Source organism: Candoia aspera, chromosome 5, assembly GCF_035149785.1.
Source record: "Candoia aspera isolate rCanAsp1 chromosome 5, rCanAsp1.hap2, whole genome shotgun sequence".
NCBI classification, from domain to species: Eukaryota; Metazoa; Chordata; class Lepidosauria; order Squamata; family Boidae; genus Candoia; species Candoia aspera.
The window spans coordinates 54,547,815-54,569,905 of record NC_086157.1 but is presented as its reverse complement, the minus strand read 5'-3'; the positions used below and the strand labels follow the sequence as shown (position 1 = coordinate 54,569,905).

Here is a 22,091-nt window from a genome sequence, read left to right as displayed (position 1 = left end):
ACCCTAACTCTATGGTGCTCATCATTTACGCTCTGAGCAGGCCTGCAAAGTACTCTATGGTAGAGCCGGACTTCGTTGCTAATGGCAGAAGATTTGTTTACTTCCGGGCTCGAGGCAGCTCGCGGGTCCATCTACCAGCTCGGCGCCGCCCCCCGCCCCCCTCCTGCCCGTCATGGGGGAGGCTGAGGAGCAGGTGCCTGGTGAGTCCCGTCCCCACTTCGGGAAGTTGACTGGTTGGTGCCGGCGACCCCCTCTCGCCTCTGGCGTCGTCTGCGGGCTCTGCCGAGCGAGCCGGAGCGGATGCCCCGTTGCCTGCTTGTCTCTCCTCCGCTCCCGTTCTTCCTCTGCTTGTTTTCGGCGGGGCAGGAAGGACGAGTGTGCTTGAGGCTCAGCCCTTCCGTGGGACCCTGTTTCCTTGGAAAGCGTCCTTGAAGGTTTTAGTCACTGGGCCTGCCGCTGCAAAGGACGGAGGCGGGGTGCATCTGAGTCGTGGCTTTTGTCTTCTTACAATATGGGGGCCATTCTCAGTCTTCTGAGTTTCTCCCTTTTGCAGCTTGTGGAATAAGAGCATCAGGTTTAGCCTACATTCTGCCTCAAACATGGTTAATTTAATAGGTTACTGACTTTGCGGCATGTACAACTGAACTGATGAAGGAGGCTTTAGGTTTCTAGATAGGGTTGTTGTAGGGCAATTTGATTTGCTTCTTAAAACCTGGAGAGGGCTAAAGTTCTAGCATAAGGCTTTTCATGACCGCTGAAGTCGTTTAACCTCCTGCTGACATTGAACTACAGGATACATTGTATGCCTTGTAACATCTGTGTTGAAAATTATTTAGAAAAAGGTTGTGAATGGAATAGGATGCTCAACCTCTCGTTTCTTCTTTTTTGAAGAATTGTTTTGATCTGCTCTGGACATGTTAGGGAGTAGCTGTACTTCATAGCTGTGAGTACAGTATCCTCTGGTTATGTTTCCCATTGCAACTCATTATTAATTCATGATCTAGTAGAGTTTTGTGCAGGTAACGGAAGAGGTGTAAGGTAGTGGTAGGGAGAATGCATCTCTAAAAGAGTGAGGAAAAGCAGTCAAATAATCACTCTGGCTCAGTGCTGTTTGACTGTCAGCAATTTTAATGATTAGGTTATATTTTCATGCTACTTGTATTTTGAATGTGAAAACCCACACCAACCAGCCAATATTTTAAGTGATACTATTTGGGTGCAAGTAAGTTATTTATTATGTAATAAGTATCTGTATCTATATAGGCAAAGTCAAGACATTGAAAAAGAAAAGTATACTGATATTTTGACAGATTAAATGGCAAAATTAGTTGTTAGAGTTATGTCACATTGATTTCAGACTAATATTTAAGCTTTTTCTTTTTTAGAATCAGGTGCTATATTCACCTTTGGAAAAAGCAAATTTGCAGAAAATGTGCCTAGTAAATTTTGGTTTAAAAATGACAAGCCTTTACACATATCATGTGGAGATGAACATACATCTGTTGTAACAGGTTGGTATGACAAGATTTTAGGATCATGTTTTTCAGTGTTCAGATTTTTTAAGAAAAGGCTTACCATTGTATTGATAGTAATATTATAGGAAGGAGATACTAATATTTTCAGAAATTCAGACTTTCATTGTAAAATGGACTAGATAAAATTGGCTTTCCTAATCATCAAGCCCAGTCCTAAGGATAACCTTGACTATTACATAGCAACAGTGTCAGATCAAGCAGAGCTTTAGATGCCTCCCTGTGTTGGGGTGAATAAATATAGTCAAAATACAGATTAGATATGTTAAGGAAGTATTATAAATCCATGACCAGTTCAAGCCTGATAGGCTTTAAAAAGTCTTAAAGGTCTACAGAACAGATACTGATAATGCAAAATGTTTACAACTGAACAGCCTCAGATTTCTCAGTCTGATAACGATATTGAAATACTTTAAAACATGAGATTTCGAAAGGGAAAGTGTCTAGTGGCAATTTAAAGACTTAACATTAAGTTATCATATGTTATATAATTAATAATACAATAAATCTGTTTTGCTGTACTACTTGGGAAGTTCAGTAAACTTGCTTAGGGTTACTGGTAAGTGCCCATGAATAGAATTGTAATATTAGCTCTAAAGATGTCACAAGATTTTTTTGTATGTTTCAGATACAACAGAGTAACATAAAAATCCTTTGGAAAATAATTATAATTTCTTTATAGTGATACTGAAATAATAATGGTAATAATAATTTATTAAATTTATATGTTGCCCAACTCTGGGCAGTTTACAAATTGTTAAAAACATTTAAAAGCAAGTAATAGTACAAGAAACACAAAACAAAGAAACAAAAGATGGCAGAGAATACAAACCTGGATGGGTATAAGGGAAAGGAAGAAAAGGGGCATCAGTCATCCTCACCAAAGGCCTGGGCAAAGAGCCATGTCTTCAGGTGTTACATGTGCTGATCTTGGGGCTCCTAGAATTGCCTGTGCAGCTGTGTTCTGGACCAGCTGTAGCTTCTGCATACTCTTCAAGGGTAGCCCCGTGTACAGCGCATTACAGTAGTCTATGTGGGAGATAACCAGGGCATGAGTGACTGTTCGAAGGGCCTCTCATTCCAGGAAAGGGCGTAACTGGCACACAACACAGAGTTGCGCAGAGGCCTTCCTGGCCATGACTGCCACCTGCTCTTCGAGCAGGAGATGTGAGTCCAGGAGGACTCCCAAGTTACACATTGGATCTGTCTGAGGCACTGCGACCCCATCCAGAATTAAAGATGGCAATTTCCCAGAAACTGAGGAGCCATTAATCCACAGCCACTCCGTCTTACCGCATGGTGACAGATGATCTCGCTCAGTGGTTTCATGTAGATGTAAAAAGGAGCAGAGAGAGTACTGAGCCCTGCAGAACCCCACAGAATAGGGGCCGTGGGCTGGATCTCTTGCTTCCTGTCAGGGCTGCAACTGGGGGGGGCAACTGGGGCATGTGCCCTGGGCACCGCACTGGTGGGGTGCGAAAATGAGTGCAGGGGGGCACCAAAATGGGTGCGGAATCCATGTTTGCCCCAGGTGACACAGACCCTAGTTGCAGCCCTGCTCCCTGTCAACACCAACTGGGACCAGTCCTGGAGGAAGGAGGCGAACCAGCACAAGACCACGCTGCCCACCCCCAACTCCCTGAGATGGTCCAGAAGGATACCATGGTCAATGGTATCGAAAGCCACTGAGCGGTCAAGAAAAGCAAGGATGGATGCACTGCCACCATCCCTCTCCCACCACAGATCATCCATAAGTGCAACCAATGCTGTTTCCGTCCCATAACCGGGTCTGAAACCTGACTGGAAGGGGTCTAGATAATCTGTTTCATCCAGATTCCTCTGGAGCTGTAATGCCACCACTTTCTCAAACACCTTCCCAAAAAGGGGAGGTGGGAGACTGGGCGACAGGTGTCCAGTATAGTAGGGTCCAGGGATGGTTTCTTGAGGAGAGGGCGCACCAGCGCTTCCTTAAAGGCTGCTGGAAACACCCCCTCTCTCAAGGATGCATTCACCATCACCTGGACGCAGCCACATGTCATCTCCCAAGCTGCTTTCACCAGCCAGGAGGGACATGGATCTAACTGGCAGGTGATGGCATTTACAGACCGAAGGATCCTGTCCACTTCCTCGGGTTCAACAGAGTCAAACTGTTCCCAGATAGTCAAAGACCAAAATAGTTAAATATATGCATAGAAATAGAAAAATAGGTACATTTAACTACAGCCTATGAAAGTTATATATGTCTATAACATCTTGCTGACTTAATGTTCATTATATGGTTATTATGTTTAGTTCTGTGTCTGTGTCTAGCTAAATTGACAATGTTGGGTGTATCTTAACATGAATACATTGGCAATCACTTATTTTCTTTAATGTCTGTATTCTGCAGAAAATGGTAAACTATATATGTTTGGAAGCAACAACTGGGGGCAACTAGGATTTGGAACAAAGAATACTGTCAACAAGCCAACTTGTGTGAAAGGTTTGTCTTTATTTTATCTGTCAGGTTTGAGAATAGATCTGATCATTCTAGTTTCCAAAATGACAAATATTTTTATATATCACATCACTAAGATTTGAAGTCTCCCTATCCAGTATTGTTTTTAGGAATTCTTTGTATTAATGGAGAAATAAGCTGTGCTATATTCAAAAATTTTCAGGTAAATATATAGAGGATTGCTGCCTTACTGAATTATTTTTATGATTCATACCTAACTTCATTAGAAAATCCAGCTTACTCATGATGTGCTCTCAAATGCTGGGATTGATAATGAGTAGAAGACTGTAAATTACAGATGCTGGATGCTGAGCAGGTCATTTTATAATTTTATTTTCATTTTCATTTTATAATTATTAAAACATAATAATAATAACTTATTGTGTCCTTAATCCATAGTTCTAAAACCTGAAAAAGTGAAACTGGCTGGTTGTGGAAGAAATCACACTTTGATCTACACAGGTGTGTAATTTATTTATTTATATGCCAGAGGTTTTCCTGTGGCAGCTTTCTGCTTGAGTAGGAAGTAACATAAGAAATAACATAGTTTCAAAAAACATTGTCATGTGATTATAGAGCTTTTTTGTACTGAGTCTGACAGTTGGTCCATCTGTCTGGTAGTAACTTCTTGATACAGTATATATTGGACTTGGGGAGAGGCATTTTTTGGTCACAGCATCAAAAGGCTGGAATTTCCTTCCAAGAGAAGTTTGTCTTGCCTCTTGAAATGACCTTGTTAAGATGATAAAAAACTTCAAGTTAAGAGAGTTTTCTGGGCTGGATGTGAATTTTGCCACTTTTTTCCTATAGTAATATTGTAATACTAAAAGTTGGTTCTAAATAATTATGGTTCATCAGAACTTTAGTTACTTTTAGTTACCTGGAGAAAAAGTAGAATATGACTTTTTAAATAGATAAACTAAGGCCTTTCTCAGTCTTGTATCACTTGAGACATTTCAACCTGAGAAACCTGGGCCTAAACATGGGCTTTACACATGCAATAGCTACTATAGCTGTGCCGTGACCCATATCTGGAAGAGAAAAGGTGATTTGGATTGTGTGTGGGCATGCTTAAAGTAGCTTCTTGAAGGAGTTGCCAACAAATGCAACAGCATGACTATGCATGCTCCAAATCACCTTCTCCCCTCCTGATCTAATTCACTGCACATCCCTAATGTCTATGACTGAATAATGAGCAAACCATAAAGGTCACTGAATCATTTTTCAAGTACATTTCTCCCAGCAGAAAAAAAAAAGAAATTTTAATAGGATTTTGCTAGCAATAGTCAACATGTTAATCCAAATACAAATAATTTACTGGAGATTTAGGAACTCGACTTTTTAATTATTTTATTATTTTATTTATTTATTTGATTTCCCCCCCCTTTATTATTTTTATAAATAACTCAAGGTGGCAAACATACCTAATGCTCCTTCGTCCTATTTTCCCCACAACAGCAACCCTGTGAGTTGAGTTGGGCTGAGAGAGAGTGACTGGCCCAAGGTCATTCAGCCAGCTTTATGCCTAAGGCAGGACTGGAATTCACAGACTCCTGGTTTCTAGCCCAGCACCTTAACCACTAGACCAAACTGTCTCTCATATATTCAAGTTGTAGATTTTCATCTCTCTAAAAACTGAAAAATGGAAGTCATTTTTAACAGATACATTCCTATCAATGCTTTTAATAAACATAAGAAACTATAGAAATCTGAAAGTTTTAAGCAATGTTGTGAAATGAATAATTTTGAATACTGTAGAATTATTATGTTTATGTACCATGGTCAATTATGTGTTTGGCATTAGACATAAATTGGTTTTATGAGATTGAGGAATCAGGTTACACATGATAAAGGTATATTTTGTGGTCAATTAGTTTCATGGCCATCATTAACATTTGTAGTCAAGTGTTTGAACAAATTTATGGATAATTAAGCCTGGTTTGAGTATTAATGCTAATTGGCTCTAATTGCTAATTAAGCTGTTACTTCTATGACATGTTTCCATATATTTTAGTAACTGGAATGAAATATTTGTACCTTCAGTTTATACCATGGCTGATACATAGGTGGAAATAGAAATCAACATGTCATTAGAGAGAGTTGCAACTTGTGGTTATGATGCAGAAATACGAGTAAAATGTCCATAACAATAGGAAATGCATGTTTTAAGATAGTCATCTAACTGGAAAGAAAAGGAGAGTGAAGAAAGGAATGTATGTTCTTAAGACCATCTCTTGCAAAACACATTCTGTAGGATATCGATACTATGTCAGCACTGATCTTAATGGTAACCTGTTAAGAGTGCAAGAGATTCTTGAACTGAAGCCAAGAACTGCCATTGTTAACAGATGCTCATTGTGTATAACATTTTAAAAAAAATTATTTTCAAACACGGTAGGCAAGGCAATTAATATTTGTGTTAGAATTAATTTTATTTTTTTGTTGCTGTTCATTTTCTGTATTAAAAACCTTATTTACGAGATAAAGCTACATCGCTTCACTGCAAATGGTATACACAATGATTGGCATAATCTTTGTAGGCAAACTATTCTATAACGAGGAGTATGTAATGGAACATATGAATGTAGGGTATTGAATTGCAAGGGAATGAAATTAAAATGAAATTGAAATTTTAAACATTACTTCACTCTTCATTAGTTATGTAACTCTGTAATTTATTCTAATTAGCCTTCATTGTCATGCAAAGAAAATAGAGTATCTTTCAGGGTATAGACTTTTTATGACCCTTAAAATGAGATAAGCCAATAAATGGAACCTTAGACATGCATCACTACATCCAACAGGGGAAAAAAAAAAGATGGAAAGCAGAATCTGGTGTAGATAAAAGTTGAAGACAGGAAATTAATTCTTCCATTTTTTTCACGTTTCCATTTATTGGTCATTAGTACAGTGAGCTGAGCCAGAGGTAGGGCCATATCACCTTTAAAAATCTTGGCCCTAAGTTCTCAGACTAATCTTAGCTAGAGCTAAGATAATTAATTCTTTGCTGATCCCCTACATACCTCACTTCTGATTCAAGATAACATATATTCATTCCCATATCCTAACTTCAGAATCTAGATCCTTAATTGAATTTTTAAAGCACAGCCCAGAAGCCATTCTACCAGAGATACTCCTACTCTGCAAAATCTACTTTCCCTCCAAACCAAACCCAGAGATGCTGGACATTTGCCCACCTCATTGGAACATACTATCTTTCACCTTGTAAAAGTAGGGTTGGTTTTAAAGAATGAAAGGATAAATTCCACATAACTAGACTTATGGCATGCAGTTAGCTTGAATATTAAATTGCCTCCCTTCATAGTTCTCTTCTTAAGCCAGTTTGGGATTGACATAGCATAAGAAGTATGAAAAATATATTGCTGTGACTCTACTCCTTTTTTAAGTTCCGAAAGCTGGGGTCCCTCAAAATCAGATTTTTATATTCTTTTGTTGTTGTTGTTGTTGCATTTACAAGTAGAATGTATACACATGGAACAATTATTGATTGAATCCTCATGTTTTAAGCTTTTTTTTTTTATTCCAAACATATTCCTAGTGTGCTCCCCTTGCTCCCGCCTCCCAATTGGGAATGAAGGAAATGCAATGGATGAAATCACTCCTGTTTTAAAAATCTAAGTTCTAGCCATGAAAAAAGTCTGCTTGTAACTGTTTGATGCATGACCCAGAGAAGTAGTAGGCTCCCCTTTGTTGGATGGGTTCAAGTGGAGGTTAGACAGCCTTTCTCTGAGATGCTTTAATATGGGTTTATGCACTTTGCTGGGGGCTGGACCTATGGTCCCTTCCAACTCTATGATTCTAGTTTACATAGTCAAATTCCACTATGTAGTAAGTAATTCTTTAAAAAGAGCTAAGTTGTAAACTGTGATTTCTATAGGTAGCTACTGAACAGTTAAGAACACCTGTGATTAGTCTTGAAGATGACATGAGATTATATGAGATGTTTTTTATTTGATTTGTTTTTTTTTTCTGGTGCTTCAACTGAAGTGTGCTTATTTTGCTTGCGCTTTTCTCTACACAGAAAAAGGGAACCTGTATGCTGCTGGAGGTAACAGTGAAGGACAACTGGGACTAGGAGATACAGAAGAAAGAAGTACATTTCATCTGATTAGTTATTTTACCAGTCAGCACAAGATCAAACAGCTGGCAGCTGGATCCTACACATCAGCAGCATTAACTGGTGAGCCCAGTGGCTAACATGAAAGTTATGTTAAAGAGGAAGTTAGATGAAGGTTTAAGTATTTTCCATGAGGCATTTATGGAAGCCATTTTACCTATCAAAGGGCAATATTTTTCACAAAATAGGGTGTGAAATGGAGACACTTTTGGCCAAAGCAAAAGCTTCCTTAAAAAAAAGTCAGGACTATTATTAAATGATACTTATGTGCCCTTAACCTGAATATGATCATTAAAACAATAGCCAAAACAACAAGTTCCAAAGGCTATGAAATGGCTTAAAAGGTTGTAATTTGGATATAAGCAAACAATTCATTTTTCTCTCAGCTTGAACAGAAGGGAGACCATTGCAGGTTATCAAGGGCATTTTGTAGCGGAGTCTGAAGCATCCTTACAATTTCGTAAGTAATGTCCATAAATACAGAAGAAGTCATTGGATTATGTCTGTGAAGCAGTAGTTTGGGGACAATTTGCTATATGCACTTCTGCTTTGAGTGTTGACATGGCTTTTAAAATGCAAAAAAACCCCCAACCCTCATATTTTCTCCAGCCTGGAATGAACTCTTTTTCCAGGCACAGGTAAAGCAGTATGAAGATGCTCTGTAGTAGGATCTTCACAAGATTTTAAGTAACTTAACAAACTGATCACCCCAATGTCTTAGTTATAAGAGAAATGCTTCTAAATATTGTATCCTTTTTTGTAAAATGCATTTAAGCTTTGTCTGATGTAAGAGAGAAATAATTTCAGAGAGGGAAGACATCACAATTTGCACTTATCTTTCAGATGTAACTCACTGGCTATGAGATGATGTACAAGTTGTAAACTCTGATTTCTATAGGTAGCTACTGAACAGTTAAGAACACTTGTGATTAGTCTTGAAGACGACATGAGATTATATGAGATGTTTTTTATTTGATTTGTGTTTTTTTTTGCTGTTGTTTCTGAACCTTCCCTCTCCCTCTGTAGTACAGGTTTCTTTTCTAGTCTCCATAGCTTTAAACATCACTTCCTTAGATTTTGCTTCTTTAAATAATGTGGGATTTTTTTTTACAATAATAAACTCTCTTATTTTTAAGAGGATGGACAACTTTTTATGTGGGGAGACAACTCTGAAGGCCAAATAGGCTTGGGTAATGAAGCTAATGTATGTGTTCCTCATCAAGTGGACGTTGGGAAACCAGTTTTCTGGATCTCTTGTGGGTATTACCACTCTGCCTTAATAACATGTAAGTATAAGATTAGTTATGTATGTGTAGCGTCCAATAGCATGGCTTGGAATTCTGCATTTGCCATTATATTTGGTGCTGATCAAGTGGTATATCTGTGACTTTTAGAGCGGTCTTAAGTGGTCTAAGAGGGTGGAGTGAAGGTAATAATTTCCTACTGTTTACAAAGTCCTGATAGTTTGGGCCAGTCAAGGCCAATAGGCAGTCTTTTTTTGCATCTCTGCTATGTAGATTTCTTTTTTTAAAATGCCCTCTCTAGTTTCAGGGATAGTGGATTATTAATTCAAGCTCTAAGGGAGAATAGACTGGAGGTCTGATTCCGAGCTCTCCCAAGAAATAAAATATGGATCTAAGAAACCCAGAGCTTTTCCTCTATGTTGCCCCCCTCCCCACCATGATACTCTGCTTCAGAATTTGGTAATAGCTATTGGAAGAATCATATCCAAAGAGTTTCCAGTTATTTCCATGGTGGTATGGCTTCTTGCTGTTGATAAATCTCTGTCTGTCGAACTCCCTGTTGAAGGAATCAGCTTTGCCAGCTGATCTCTCCAGGAAACATTTCTGGGGGTTAGGATTGCATGGTTCATTTTTTAAAAAGTTGAAGTTAGCTATAGTCCAGAAGCTAAAGGTATTATAAAGAAAGTCAGCATGCAATATTCCTCAGATTAATGTGTTTTCTCCTTCTATCATGAATCTTAATGTTCCTACTTTGTTTCCTATAGGTGATGGAGAACTTTATACTTTTGGGGAGTCTGAAAATGGGAAACTAGGTTTGTCACTTGAACAGCTGAAAAACAATAAAATCCCACAGCTTGTTTCTGGAATTTCAAGTAGAGTTAATAAGGTTGTCTGTGGAGGAGGACATACAGTAGCACTTGCAGGTATATAAGTATCAATATTTCTTTTGTTTGTTTGTTTTTCAAATTTTTATCACTGCCCATCTCCCCTGAAAGGGGAAGTCAAGGCGGTTTACAACAAAATTGACAAAACCATAAAATCCATAAAATACAATACAATCGATATAATTAGGAAATAAAATAGATATAAAATCCAAGTAGCTTCTGTTACTTTTTACTATATAGTTAGTGTTCATACTCATGACTCTGAACACTTAGCATATTTTAAACTGAATATCAAAGAGAGACTTTTAAGTGGGGAGGGCAAGACTTGACTCTGGATGTTGCTGGATTGCAACTTCCATCATTCCTCATAAGTGGTTGCATTGGTTAGAACAGATGAGAATTACAGCAACAACAACTGAAGGTCTACAAATTGTCTACCCCTGCTCGTTTAGCAAATGCAATCCATTCCTTAAATCAGAAGCAAAATGGTCGCTAAGCAAACATGTGACTGAGACAGAGACACTGCAAAGATCACTGGTTGCTGCAGTCTTATTGAGATAAAGTTCTCTGTACAGTGTCGTGTGCCTGACCCATTTTTTCCCCTTTTTTTTGCCCCCTGATAGGGTGGAGATTGCTTAAACAAGCTATTTCTTCCTGAGCTGCATGTCTCCGCAGCACAGTGCTTCCCTAAAAAGTGCTAGCCCCAAATTAACAAGCTCAGCTCTGTGACCTTAATAAGTTGAGTAGAATCCTTTGACTAGCTCTGCTGCTGCCTGAATATGACCAGACTTTAATCAGTTTTACACTGAAAGCTTTTGTTACCAGGCCCAAGAAATTTGGTCATAAATGCATGCATTGGTTAGAAAATTGTTTTTTTTTTAAAATTACCATCATATTTGCAAATGGTCACTAAACAAGAATGCTGCTAAATGAGGAGTGGCTGTACAGGTAGTTCTCGAGTTATGACAGCAAATGGGGCCGGGATTGCTTCGCTATGAAATGCGGTCATAAAGTGCAATGTCACATGACCATATCGCTTAACAACAGCAATCCAGGCAGTCCCAGTTGTAGTTGTAACCCAAGATGCACAGGTCATTAGGCGGGAAGCAGAAGGAGTCCCAAGTAAAGGGTGTGGGGATGCCATGGAGGGGGAAGGCCCTGGGAGGCCTGGTGCAGGCCATGTGCAAGTTGTGGAGGGTGGGTGCTGTAGAGCAGCACAAGCATAGGAAGGATGGTGGGGAAGGAGAGTACAGTGCATGTGAATGAAGGGGAGAGGAAGGCATGGCATGTGCATGAGTGCGAGGAAGTGAAGGGGGAAGGAGGGCAGTGTTTGTGTGTGTGCAAGGGAAGGGAGGAGGAGGGCATGGTGAGTGCATCAGTACGAATGAATGGGGAGGAGGGTGCGTTGTGTACGTGTGTGTGAGCAAAGAGGGGAAGGAGGGTGTGTACGTGCATGCAAGTGCTGAAAGGCTGGGGGAGACTTACCTGAGAGACTTGCGACCTTCCCTGCCAGCTTCCCTATTGACTTTGCTTATTGCAAGCTAGCAGGGAAGATCGCAAATGGCAATGACATGACCGTGGTCTGCAGCAACCAGTCATAAATGCGAGCTGGCTGCAAGCACTTGAATTTTGTTCACTTGACCATGGGGTTTCTGCAACAGCCAGAACTTTGGGGACTGGCCATAAGTCCCCTGAGCGCCGTCATAGCTTTGAATGGTTACTGAACAAATGGATGTTAAGCAAGGACTACCTGTATTGTAAATAGCTTTGTTTGAAATAGTTTAGCAACATCTTTAAAAACCCTATGGCCAGTAGTAAATGGGACATGGTGATAAAATAGTAATAACAACAACAACAATAATGACTATGTTATATTACATATATATTTTCCTTCTCTGGGAACTCAAGGTGATGAACATAGAGATTGTCCCACATTTTATTCTGCAAGGCAGATTTTAAATGCTGCTGTTGTTATATTCTGCTTATATGCTTTTCTCAGAATCTTGTTTGTTATTTTGGGAAACAAGATTCTGTGTCTTGTAATGTTTCTTTATTAGCGAAGAAGGAAAACCATTGACTAGAAAGCTAGAGTAACATGGCAATCAAGATCAGTTGTAGCTTTTTTTCTCTTGCATGAGGCATACCTTGTTACATTGATAATGCTGATACACTTTGCAATGGATGGGCTAGATTTACATTCTTTTATACAATAATCACTATAGATACTAATCTGAATGGCTGTTTGATCTTATCTGCTAAAAAGCTTATCTTAATAAGCTTCCTTATAACAGACTGAATTCTTTGAAAATGACAGGCTGTGACTTGGATATTATGTCATGTACATTTTTCAGGGGGAGAGGTCTATACCTTTGGCCTAGGCCAATATGGGCAACTTGGACTTGGCACATTTATCTTTGAAACTTCTGAACCAAAGATGGTGGATCATCTGGGAAAGCATAAGATCTATAACATTGCAAGTGGGGAAAATCATACAGCTTTAATAACAGGTATGTATGTTGCTAACTCCGGTGCTACATTTGCAGTGTATCTAAGGGTTTTATGGTATTAAAGGTTAATAGATCCTCATAGTCCTAAACAGATTTCAGCGCAACTTAACTTTAATTGTTAAGTTAAACAAAAAAGAAAAAATATGAAGACTAAGTTCACATGTAATTGTCAACTGATGGGTTTGCATTGGGATGGTACCCTGAGCTAATCACTCAGCGTTGCAGCTGCTTTTCTCATATGTTCAGATTTCCCCACACATTTCCTTATTCTTGAAACCACAATTTGCCATTAAATCTGAATATGGCAAATTGTCATTTCCCTCCAAATAAGAAATGGAGGCAACAATTTATAATGGGCCTATTTGGGTGCAGGTCTCATTACTGAGTCTTTAAAATCTCAGCCGCCCTAGTTGTATGCTCCTGATCTAATGAAAAGCCTATTTTACATGTTGAAAAACTAAAGTATAGAATTGCTGCTAGAATAGCTTTTTCATCTGCAGCTTGGGCCATTAACATGTTTCTCTGTATTTAGAGAACGGTCTTATGTATACATTTGGAGATGGTCGGCATGGCAAATTAGGACTTGGGGAAGAAAATTACACTAATCAATTTGTACCTACATTATGTTCCAATTTTTTGAGGTTTACTGTACAATTGGTAAGTCTTCAGTTTCCTCTTTATGTTCTGAAATAGGTCTTGTGGCATTTAAAAGATCTGATTATTTAAAGCTAGTATTATGCTTCATTTTATTTTTAATTATAGATGAACACTGAAGACATTAAATATACTTTTATTCATTACCCCACCATCACATTTTAGTCTATGTTTTATTTACATTTTTAAAAAATGATTTAATGTTATTCAGAATAAAAACACTCTATAGCATACAATGATAATAAGAAAAAGAAGCAGCAAAATGGCATGAGAAATGTTCCATTTCCATACAGCATTTTCATTTAGTTATATTATTTGAAAAACATGTTTCAGAATATCATAAGAAATAGATTTTTTCCAGTTTTTTCCTATACCTTTATATGATGCCGACTGATACTTCTTTTGTTAACTACTTCAGTAAACATGGACCAATCCATTATGAAACTTTCCATTTTAGCTTGTTTTTAAACTCATAATTGTCTAAAAAATTTCCTGTAACAAAATATCTCATACCCTTGGGTTTCAGTAGTCCATATCAGCTCCAATCAGATGTCAGGCTCTGCCTGCTACCCAGTAAAGACACAGACGCTAGTGTAGGCTTAGGTTCTGGTTTTATTTGAGTAATAGTATGCATGCCCTTTAAGAAAAGCTGAGAGTGAGTGGAGCATGCCGGAACGGGATTTAAATAGCCCGCGCCGGTCAGCGCTCCACCCCTTCTTACTTCGGGTGCGCCCCGAGCCCCGTCGGTTCCGTTGCCGGTAGATGAGGGGTCGTGGAGCCCCTCCTGTGCTCCGGGTGTTTCCTTAATTGCTTCCCTGGCCGGTGATGGTTCATTGCCGGGCGATCAGGTTCATAATCTCTTTGACAGCTCAGGCGAGCCTCATGGTCTGGTCTTGTCAATTACCTTCTTTGCAACATTGTATCTCTTCCGCGCCTCCGGCTAGAGTTGATACTTTGTTGCCAGCACCTGTTGCTCTTTTTTGTTAGCTAGTTGCCTTTTCCCTTAATCCGCCCGGTACCCATTTCCCTGCATTGTCATGCGAGCCGTTGCGATGTCACAAGCATCGCAATGGTGATCATGACATACTGCCCCCCTTTGAGAAGGTTAGGCCGCGGGTTTGGAGGGGTAGGCGGTATGGAAGGTGCGGATCAGGTCGGGGGCCTGGACGTCACGGGCAGCGATCCACTCAGGGTGTGGAAAATGTTTCCACTTTACGAGGTATTGGAGGGAGCCCCGCCGCTTGCGGGAGTCAAGTACCTCCTTCACTTCGAAGTGTTGCTGCCCGTCTATCATCACTGGTGGAAGGGGGGGCGTGCGTGGGTGCCACCGGGAGGGATCACTTGCCGGCTTGAGTAAGCTGCAGTGAAATACCGGGTGCAGTCTCTTTAAATTATGGGGCAGGTCCAAGCGCACCGTGACTGGGTTCACGATTTGTGTCACCTGGAATGGTCCAATAAACTTGGGGGCCAGCTTCTTCGATGGTTGCGGCGATTTTATGAATCTGGTGGATAGATAGACCATGTCCCCCACCTGAAATGTTGGTTGCTGGCGCCGGTGTTTGTCTGCTTGTAATTTGTACGCCGTTTGTGCCTCTTTAAGCGCGTCCTTGATGACCGGCCAGAAATCTGCGAGTTTCTCACCCCAATCACAGGCGGCCACTGTTGGGGACGGAGGTTGAGGTAGTTCAGGGATGGGGACGAACTCCCGACCCAACACTATCCCAAAGGGGTTTTTTCCCGTGCTTTGGTGTATCGCGTTGTTGTATGTGACCTCTGCAAACGGGAGGAGGTCCACCCAGTCGTCTTGGTGATAATTTATGTAGGAGCGGAGGAATTGCTCCAGTGTGGCATTAAGGATCTCTGTGGATCCGTCCGTCTGGGGATGCCAGGAGGTTGACAGGGCTTGCTGGGTACCTATCAGTTTCAAAAAACCCCGCCAAAACCTCAAGGTAAATTGTGTGCCCCTATTGGTCACGAAGCGGGAGGGGCAGCCGTGTAGGCAGTACACGTGGACTAGGAACAGTTTCGCCAGCTGTTGTGCTGACGGGATCGAGGCGCAGGGGATAAAATGCGCTTGTTTTGAAAAGTAGTCTTTTACCACCCAAATGACCATTTTCTTTTGGCTGGGCGGTAAGTCGACTATGAAGTCCATTGAAATTTCATCCCAAGGGCGGGAGGGTTCAGCCACGGGTTGCAGCAGCCCCTGGGGTTTGCCAGCCGGTCACTTGGCCATAGCGCACACTGGGCAGGACGCTACATCTTGACATCCTTCCTCAGCGAGGGCCACCAAAACTGTCTCCGAGTCAGGTGTAGGGTTTTCAAGAACCCAAAGTGACCAGCCTGTTTGCTATCATGCAATCTGTTGAGGATCGCCTGCCGTTGTGAGTCGGGTACATATAACCTTCCCTCCGCCCATGCGAGGTCCCGGTCCATAGTGACCTTGTTGGGGTTGGCGAGGAGCCAGGGGTGAGATTTTAATGCCGTTGTAAAGTCTGCCCGTAGCCCACGTGGCATTTGAGGTTGCCTGCGTCTAGGGGCAGGTTGCATCGTAGTTGTTTGCGAGGGGGGGCAGACTGTCCCCGAGCGCGACCCCGGGTGACCGCTGCCATACCCAGCTGGGAAACGGAAAGCACCGTCCCTACGATGTCGGAGATAGGCTCCGCATCCTGAGGCAGTCGGGAGAGTGTGCCTGCCAGGAAATTCTTTTTGCCTGGTATGAACTTCAGCTGGAAGTTGAACCGGCTGAAGAACTGAGCCCAGCGTATTTGCTTGGGACTGAGGCGCCGGGGCGTACGGAGCGCCTCGAGGTTGCGGTGGTCTGTCCAGACCTCAAACGGGCAAGTCGTCCCTTCCAAAAGGTGACGCCAAGCCTCCAGCGCTGCTTTAACCGCAAATGCTTCCTTTTCCCACACGTTCCAGCGCCTCTCTGTCTCCAAGAATTTCCTCGAGAGATAGGCGCATGGCTTCAGGATTCCAGTGGAATCCTTTTGCAGCAGAATGGCGCCTATTGAGAAGTCAGAGGCATCCACCTGCACCACAAAAGGCCATTCGGGGTCCGGGTGAGCTAGAATTGGCTCCGCTGTGAACAGCGCTTTTAGCCTGTCAAACATGGTTTGACAGGCAGGAGTCCAATTAAGTACGGCCCCCGGGTTTTTTACCTTGCGCGTCTCCCCGACGCCTTTGGTCTTGAGCAAATCGGTTAAGGGTAGGGCGATTTCCGCGAACCCCCTCGCGAAGGACCTATAGAAATTCGCAAACCCGAGGAAGCTTTGAAGCTGGCGCCTGGTGCGTGGGCGTTCCCAGCTCAAGAATGCCTGAACCTTCGCGGGGTCCATCTCTACGCCTTTGTCAGAGATTCTGTACCCTAGGTAGTCCAAGCGCAACTTGTGGAATTCGCACTTGGACAGCTTAGCATAGAGTTTGGCTTTCCGGAGCTTAGTGAGGACTTGCCTCACTAACCTCTCGTGTTCCCTCTGCGTCCTCCTGTAGATGAGGACATCATCCAGGTAAACCAGTACGCCCTTGAATAGGTGTTCATGCAGTACCTCGTTGATGAGTTGCATGAAGACCCCCGGGGCCCCCGCAAGACCGAATGGCAGTGCCTTGTATTGGAAGGAGCCCAAGGGGCAGTTGAATGCCGTTTTCCACTCGTCCCCCTCCCTGATGCGGATTCTGTAATACACCTCGCGGAGGTCGAGTTTGGAAAACACCCTTCCCTTTGACAGGTGTGCTAGCATGTCCTTTACGAGGGGTAGGGGGTATTCGTTGGATAGGGAAGCAGAATTTAATCCGTGGTAATTGGTGCATAGTCTCAGGGTGCCATCCTTCTTTTCCCGAAATAGGACGGGTGCTCCAACCGGCGAGTTCGCTGGTTCTATGAAGCCCCTGGAGAGGTTTTTGTCCAAGAATTCCCGCAGCACCGCTAATTCTCTCTGGGTCATGGGGTAGATCTTGGGCTTGGGTAATGGGACGTCTGGGAGCAGTTCAATTGTGCAGTCTGTCTTGTGGGGTAATTGGTCCGCCTCCTCTTCTCCGAAGACATCTGCAAAGTCCACGTATTGCTCCGGCAGTCCTTCTGGGGGGGGGGGCGTCGTGGGTATGGTCGACGACTTCTGCCCTCCCCACCGTCGGAGCAGATGGTTTGTCCGGTGTCGGTGCCTGGTAGACCCCGTCTTTGAACTTGATGGAGCGTGTCCTCCAGTCTATGTGTGGGTTGTGGCGTGCTAGCCAGGGGATCCCCAGCACTACTATGGGTTTCCCTATCTGGGTCTCCACAAAGTCTATGGATTCCTTGTGGGTGCCCATTATCAGGGTGACCATTCCGGTCCTCTGGGTGGCCGGTCCCCCCCCCCCCCGCTGTAGAGCCGTCTAGTTGTTGGAACGCCAGCGGTTTAGGGAGGGGGGAACAGGGCAGTTTTAGTGCGGCGACAGTGTCCGGGTGGATCAGATTTCTGGAGCACCCAGAATCCACCAGAGCTTTGACCGTAATGGCTCTAGGGCCATAAGAAAGTTTAATTGTCCCTGCCAGGATGGAGCAATCGTCACTCACCCTGGGGTTGTTGCGCCCCTTCTTCACCACCTGCCCAGCGGCGCTGCTTAGAGCAGGTGGGGAGCGTTTTCTGCCGGCTGTTCTTGGGCGTCGATCGTGTCCCCTGCGAGGTAGGCGTCCTTGTCCAGGGTTGCTAACGTTCCTGTCAGGCGTCTGGGGGGGTTGGATGGCTTGTGTGGCGTCTTCGGTGTGGGTCTGGGCGGGTGATCTGTTGTCCTGTTTTTGTAACAGTCCACCGCTTGGTGGCCCGTCTTCCCACACCTGGTACACTGCCCGCGGGCAAGCCTCTGTTGTTGGTCCGCGTGCCAGGTCGGGTCCGACTGTGGGACTGGTCCTCGTGCTGGGAGGAATTTTGTCATCTGCGGTTGCGAGCAGGAACGTGCGCTGAGCATGCTCCGCTTTTCCGGCTAGGCAAATCCACCCGTGAAGGGAGGCTGGGTTGTCCCTGTAGAGTGCCCATTGTAGCACCTCCCGGTTGAGGCCACGCTTGAACATGTCAATCAGGGTGGCCTCAGAACATTCCATGATTTTGCCTGCGAGGACCTTGAACTCAAGGGCGTAGTCGGCCACCGTTTTTCTTCCCTGGCGCAGTGCTTGAAGTGTGCACTTGGCCCTTTCCTTCGCCAGGGGGTCCTCAAAGTAATGCTTCAGCTCGGCTAGGAAGTCATGGAAATTGGCCGAGGCTGGGGCTCCGGACTCAGACATCTGTACGTACCAGTCCGCAGCCCTATCTTGGAGCTTGGTGGCCACTGCCGAGATTTTTGCAGCTTCTGTGCTGAAGCAATGGCCGTATTGGGCCATGTAGTCCCTCACATTTGTTAGAAAGAAGGACAGTTTTGTAGGGTTCCCATCAAATTGTACAGGGAAGTCTTTGGCGAACCTCCCAATTTGCGGGACCCCTACCTGTGGGTGGTGAGGGATGGCTCCCACTGGCTTGGGGCCACAAAGCCGTGCGACAGGGTCTCGTGCTTGGCCCCTTCCGCTCGGGGTTGTTGGCAGGGTGGGTATGGTGCCTCGATCCCCTCTTGCCCCCTGTGCCGCCTCAGTCTTGGAGCGCTCGCCTACGATTGTTGCCAGGGACTGGAGCATATGTTCCAGGTCTCATACCTTGGCTTCCAGGGCCGTGACCCTGTCTGGCGTGCCCTGGTCGTCCGATGTCGGTGCTGCCAGATGCTGTCTGGTCTGTAGTCTTGCACCTTCCTGCTCGGGCGTTTGGGGGTAGCGGAGCCTCCAGGTGGAGTAGGGTGTTCCCGTCCAGGGTCCTGCTCCGCCGGCCCATGTGAGGAGTTGCTGGTCCCTGACTTCATCTTCCGTCGGGGCTCTCCCATCTGGGCTGGAGCTCCAGGTCTCGAACTGGGGTGCGGCGTGGGCAGGGAGGGTGTCCGTGTCCCATTCCGGGTGCGCCGCCTCCAGCAGCTGTCGGGTCGCCTCTTCCTCTTGCGGGCCGTCCTTCACGCCTCTGGTGCGAAGTGCTGGCTCCATTGCTGTCCCCGGTTCCGTTTTCGCCAGTTGATCTCTCCCGCGGAAAATTTTTGTCCGGTGGAACTTGGTGACTTTGGTTTGGTGACTCTCAGTTTTATGTCAGGCTCTGCCTGCTACCCAGTAAAAACACAGATGCTAGTGTAGGCTTAGGTTCCGGTTTTATTTGAGTAACAGTATGCATGCCCTTTAAGAAAAGCTGAGAGTGAGTGGAGCACGCCGGAACGGGATTTAAATAGCCCGCGCTGGTCAGCGCTCCACCCCTTCTTACTTCGGGTGCGCCCCGAGCCCCATCGGTTCCGTTGCCAGTAGGTGAGGGGTCGTGGAGCCCCTCCTGTGCTCCGGGCGTTTCCTTAATTGCTTCCCTGGCCGGTGATGGTTCATTGCCGGGCGATCAGGTTCGTAATCTCTTTGACAGCTCAGGCGAGCCTCATGGTCTGGTCTTGTCAATTACCTTCTTTGCAACATTGTATCTCTTCCACACCTCCCGCTAGAGTTGATACTTTGTTGCCAGCACCTGTTGCTCTCTTTTGTTAGCTAGTTGCCTTTTCCCTTAATCCGCCCGGTACCCATTTCCCTGCATTGTCATGCGAGCTGTTGCGATGTCACAAGCATCGCAACGGTGATCATGACATCAGATCTTTCAAAATCTAGCAACTACTTTATGAGTTATAGCCATTAAATATCTCACTATGGCTGTACTTTACATTTTTATTTAATGATGAGTACATATTCAATAATGTCAGTTGAGGAGTACTATTTATTTGTTGTGCAATTTCTTCTACTTCCTTAAAACCTGTTCCCAAAGAAATTTAACTCTATCACAGATTTATCACATATGGTAAGATGTTCCCCTAATTCTACATTCTCTCCAATACAGTTGGGAGGGGTTTTTTTAATACATGAAACCCATACTGGTGACTTTTATGTTCTCTGAATCATCTTTAAGAAAAGTTCTTATATTAAAGAGATTATATGTTGATACAGATTCATAAGATAACTTTCGATATATTTTATTCCAATTCTCTCTATTTCTCCCCCACCCACCCCAATCACATTCACATGTTAATCTTTTCAGCTGGAGTATATACATTTGGAAGACATGGAAAATATTTGAATGAGGTATATTTTTATTGTGAGCAAAGACAGTATGATGTGAAAAGATTTCAAAGGAATGTGCATCTTGAAGCAAGCTTCTAAGATATATGACAAATCTCGATAAAATAGTTAAGAGCAGAGACATCACACTGACAACAAAGGCCCGCATAGTTAAAGCAATGGTGTTCCCTATAGTAACATATGGCTGCGAGAGCTGGACCATAAGGAAGGCTGAGCGAAGGAAGATCGATGCTTTTGAACTGTGGTGTTGGAGGAAAATTCTGAGAGTGCCTTGGACTGCAAGAAGATCCAACCAGTCCATCCTCCAGGAAATAAAGCCAGACTGCTCACTTGAGGGAATGATATTAAAGGCCAAACTGAAATACTTTGGCCACATAATGAGAAGACAGGACACCCTGGAGAAGATGCTGATGCTAGGGAGAGTGGAAGGCAAAAGGAAGAGGGGCCGACCAAGGGCAAGATGGATGGATGATATTCTAGAGGTGACGGACTCGTCCCTGGGGGAGCTGGGGGTGTTGACGACCGACAGGAAGCTCTGGCGTGGGCTGGTCCATGAAGTCACGAAGAGTCGGAAGCGACTAAACGAATAAACAACAACAAATTGCATGCATAAAAATATCCTTTTATCTTTTGGAATTTATGTGCCTTGGTTATGTTTAAAATCAAGACTGAAATCTGTACTTATTTATTCAGGATTAAATTTCACTGAACTGCATGAGACTTACCTCTGAGTACATATGCATACAATTATACTGTATTTTAACAGATATACAACTGATCTACGGTTGTTTAAGGAAAGAGGTATTTCTTTCTCCTCTTTCTCCTCCTCCCTTTCTTGATAAACACCCACCCTTTTGTGTCCTAGAATTATCAGTGTTTGGCAACCTTTGAGTGTTAGAAAGATGTATCTGACCACCTGCCTCTTGTCACCTCAGCAAACTTGTCCTCTTTTCATCTTCAGATACTGAGAAGAGGAATGAGATTCAGTGAAGATACATCATTTAGTTTGCTTCCACCCCTGAACACATTTGGCAGCATGTAATCAATTAAAATAGTAATCCCTCTCATTGCATTATGCCAGTGTGTCACTTCTTAATATATATGCAAATATATAACTGTGCAGAGTTTTAACAATGAAAATCTTTTAAACATGCATCCATATACAGTATATTGCGTTTACTTACAGTGACAATTATTTTAACTTTCTCTCATAGGCACTGGTTCTTAAAACATTGACAGCTGTTAGAAGGGACAGTTAGGAAATAGGAACACTTTAAGCAAAAGCAACAATAGGGTATATTAACAAGGTTAGGTTCAAGTTTGTAGCTTGGCTACTTCTCTCAGTGGCCCCTCTTTGGCTAGACATAAATTAAGGACTTGCAGAAAATGATTGTGGTGAAAATGAACATTAAACAAAATAATAGGATTTATTCTTTAAAAAAATCAAGCTTGGGTGTTTGGTATGTCATCTTTGCTCAAAATTCAGTG

The 22,091-nt window shown here is 43.3% G+C and overlaps 1 protein-coding gene across 1 annotated transcript in view; it reads left to right on the top strand.

Annotated features, from left to right (window-relative positions):
• The first annotated feature begins 47 nt into the window (after nt 1–47).
• RPGR (retinitis pigmentosa GTPase regulator) overlaps nt 48–22,091 on the top strand; it is a 28,826-nt gene continuing 6,782 nt past the window's right edge. Inside the window, exons 1-9 of the mRNA XM_063305227.1 lie at nt 48–200; nt 1,386–1,511; nt 3,922–4,014; nt 4,429–4,491; nt 8,072–8,230; nt 9,304–9,453; nt 10,176–10,334; nt 12,647–12,802; nt 13,335–13,459. Coding sequence (XP_063161297.1) covers nt 173–200; nt 1,386–1,511; nt 3,922–4,014; nt 4,429–4,491; nt 8,072–8,230; nt 9,304–9,453; nt 10,176–10,334; nt 12,647–12,802; nt 13,335–13,459 — 1,059 coding nt within the window. The 5' untranslated portion in view covers nt 48–172. The remainder of the gene's footprint in view (nt 201–1,385; nt 1,512–3,921; nt 4,015–4,428; nt 4,492–8,071; nt 8,231–9,303; nt 9,454–10,175; nt 10,335–12,646; nt 12,803–13,334; nt 13,460–22,091) is intronic.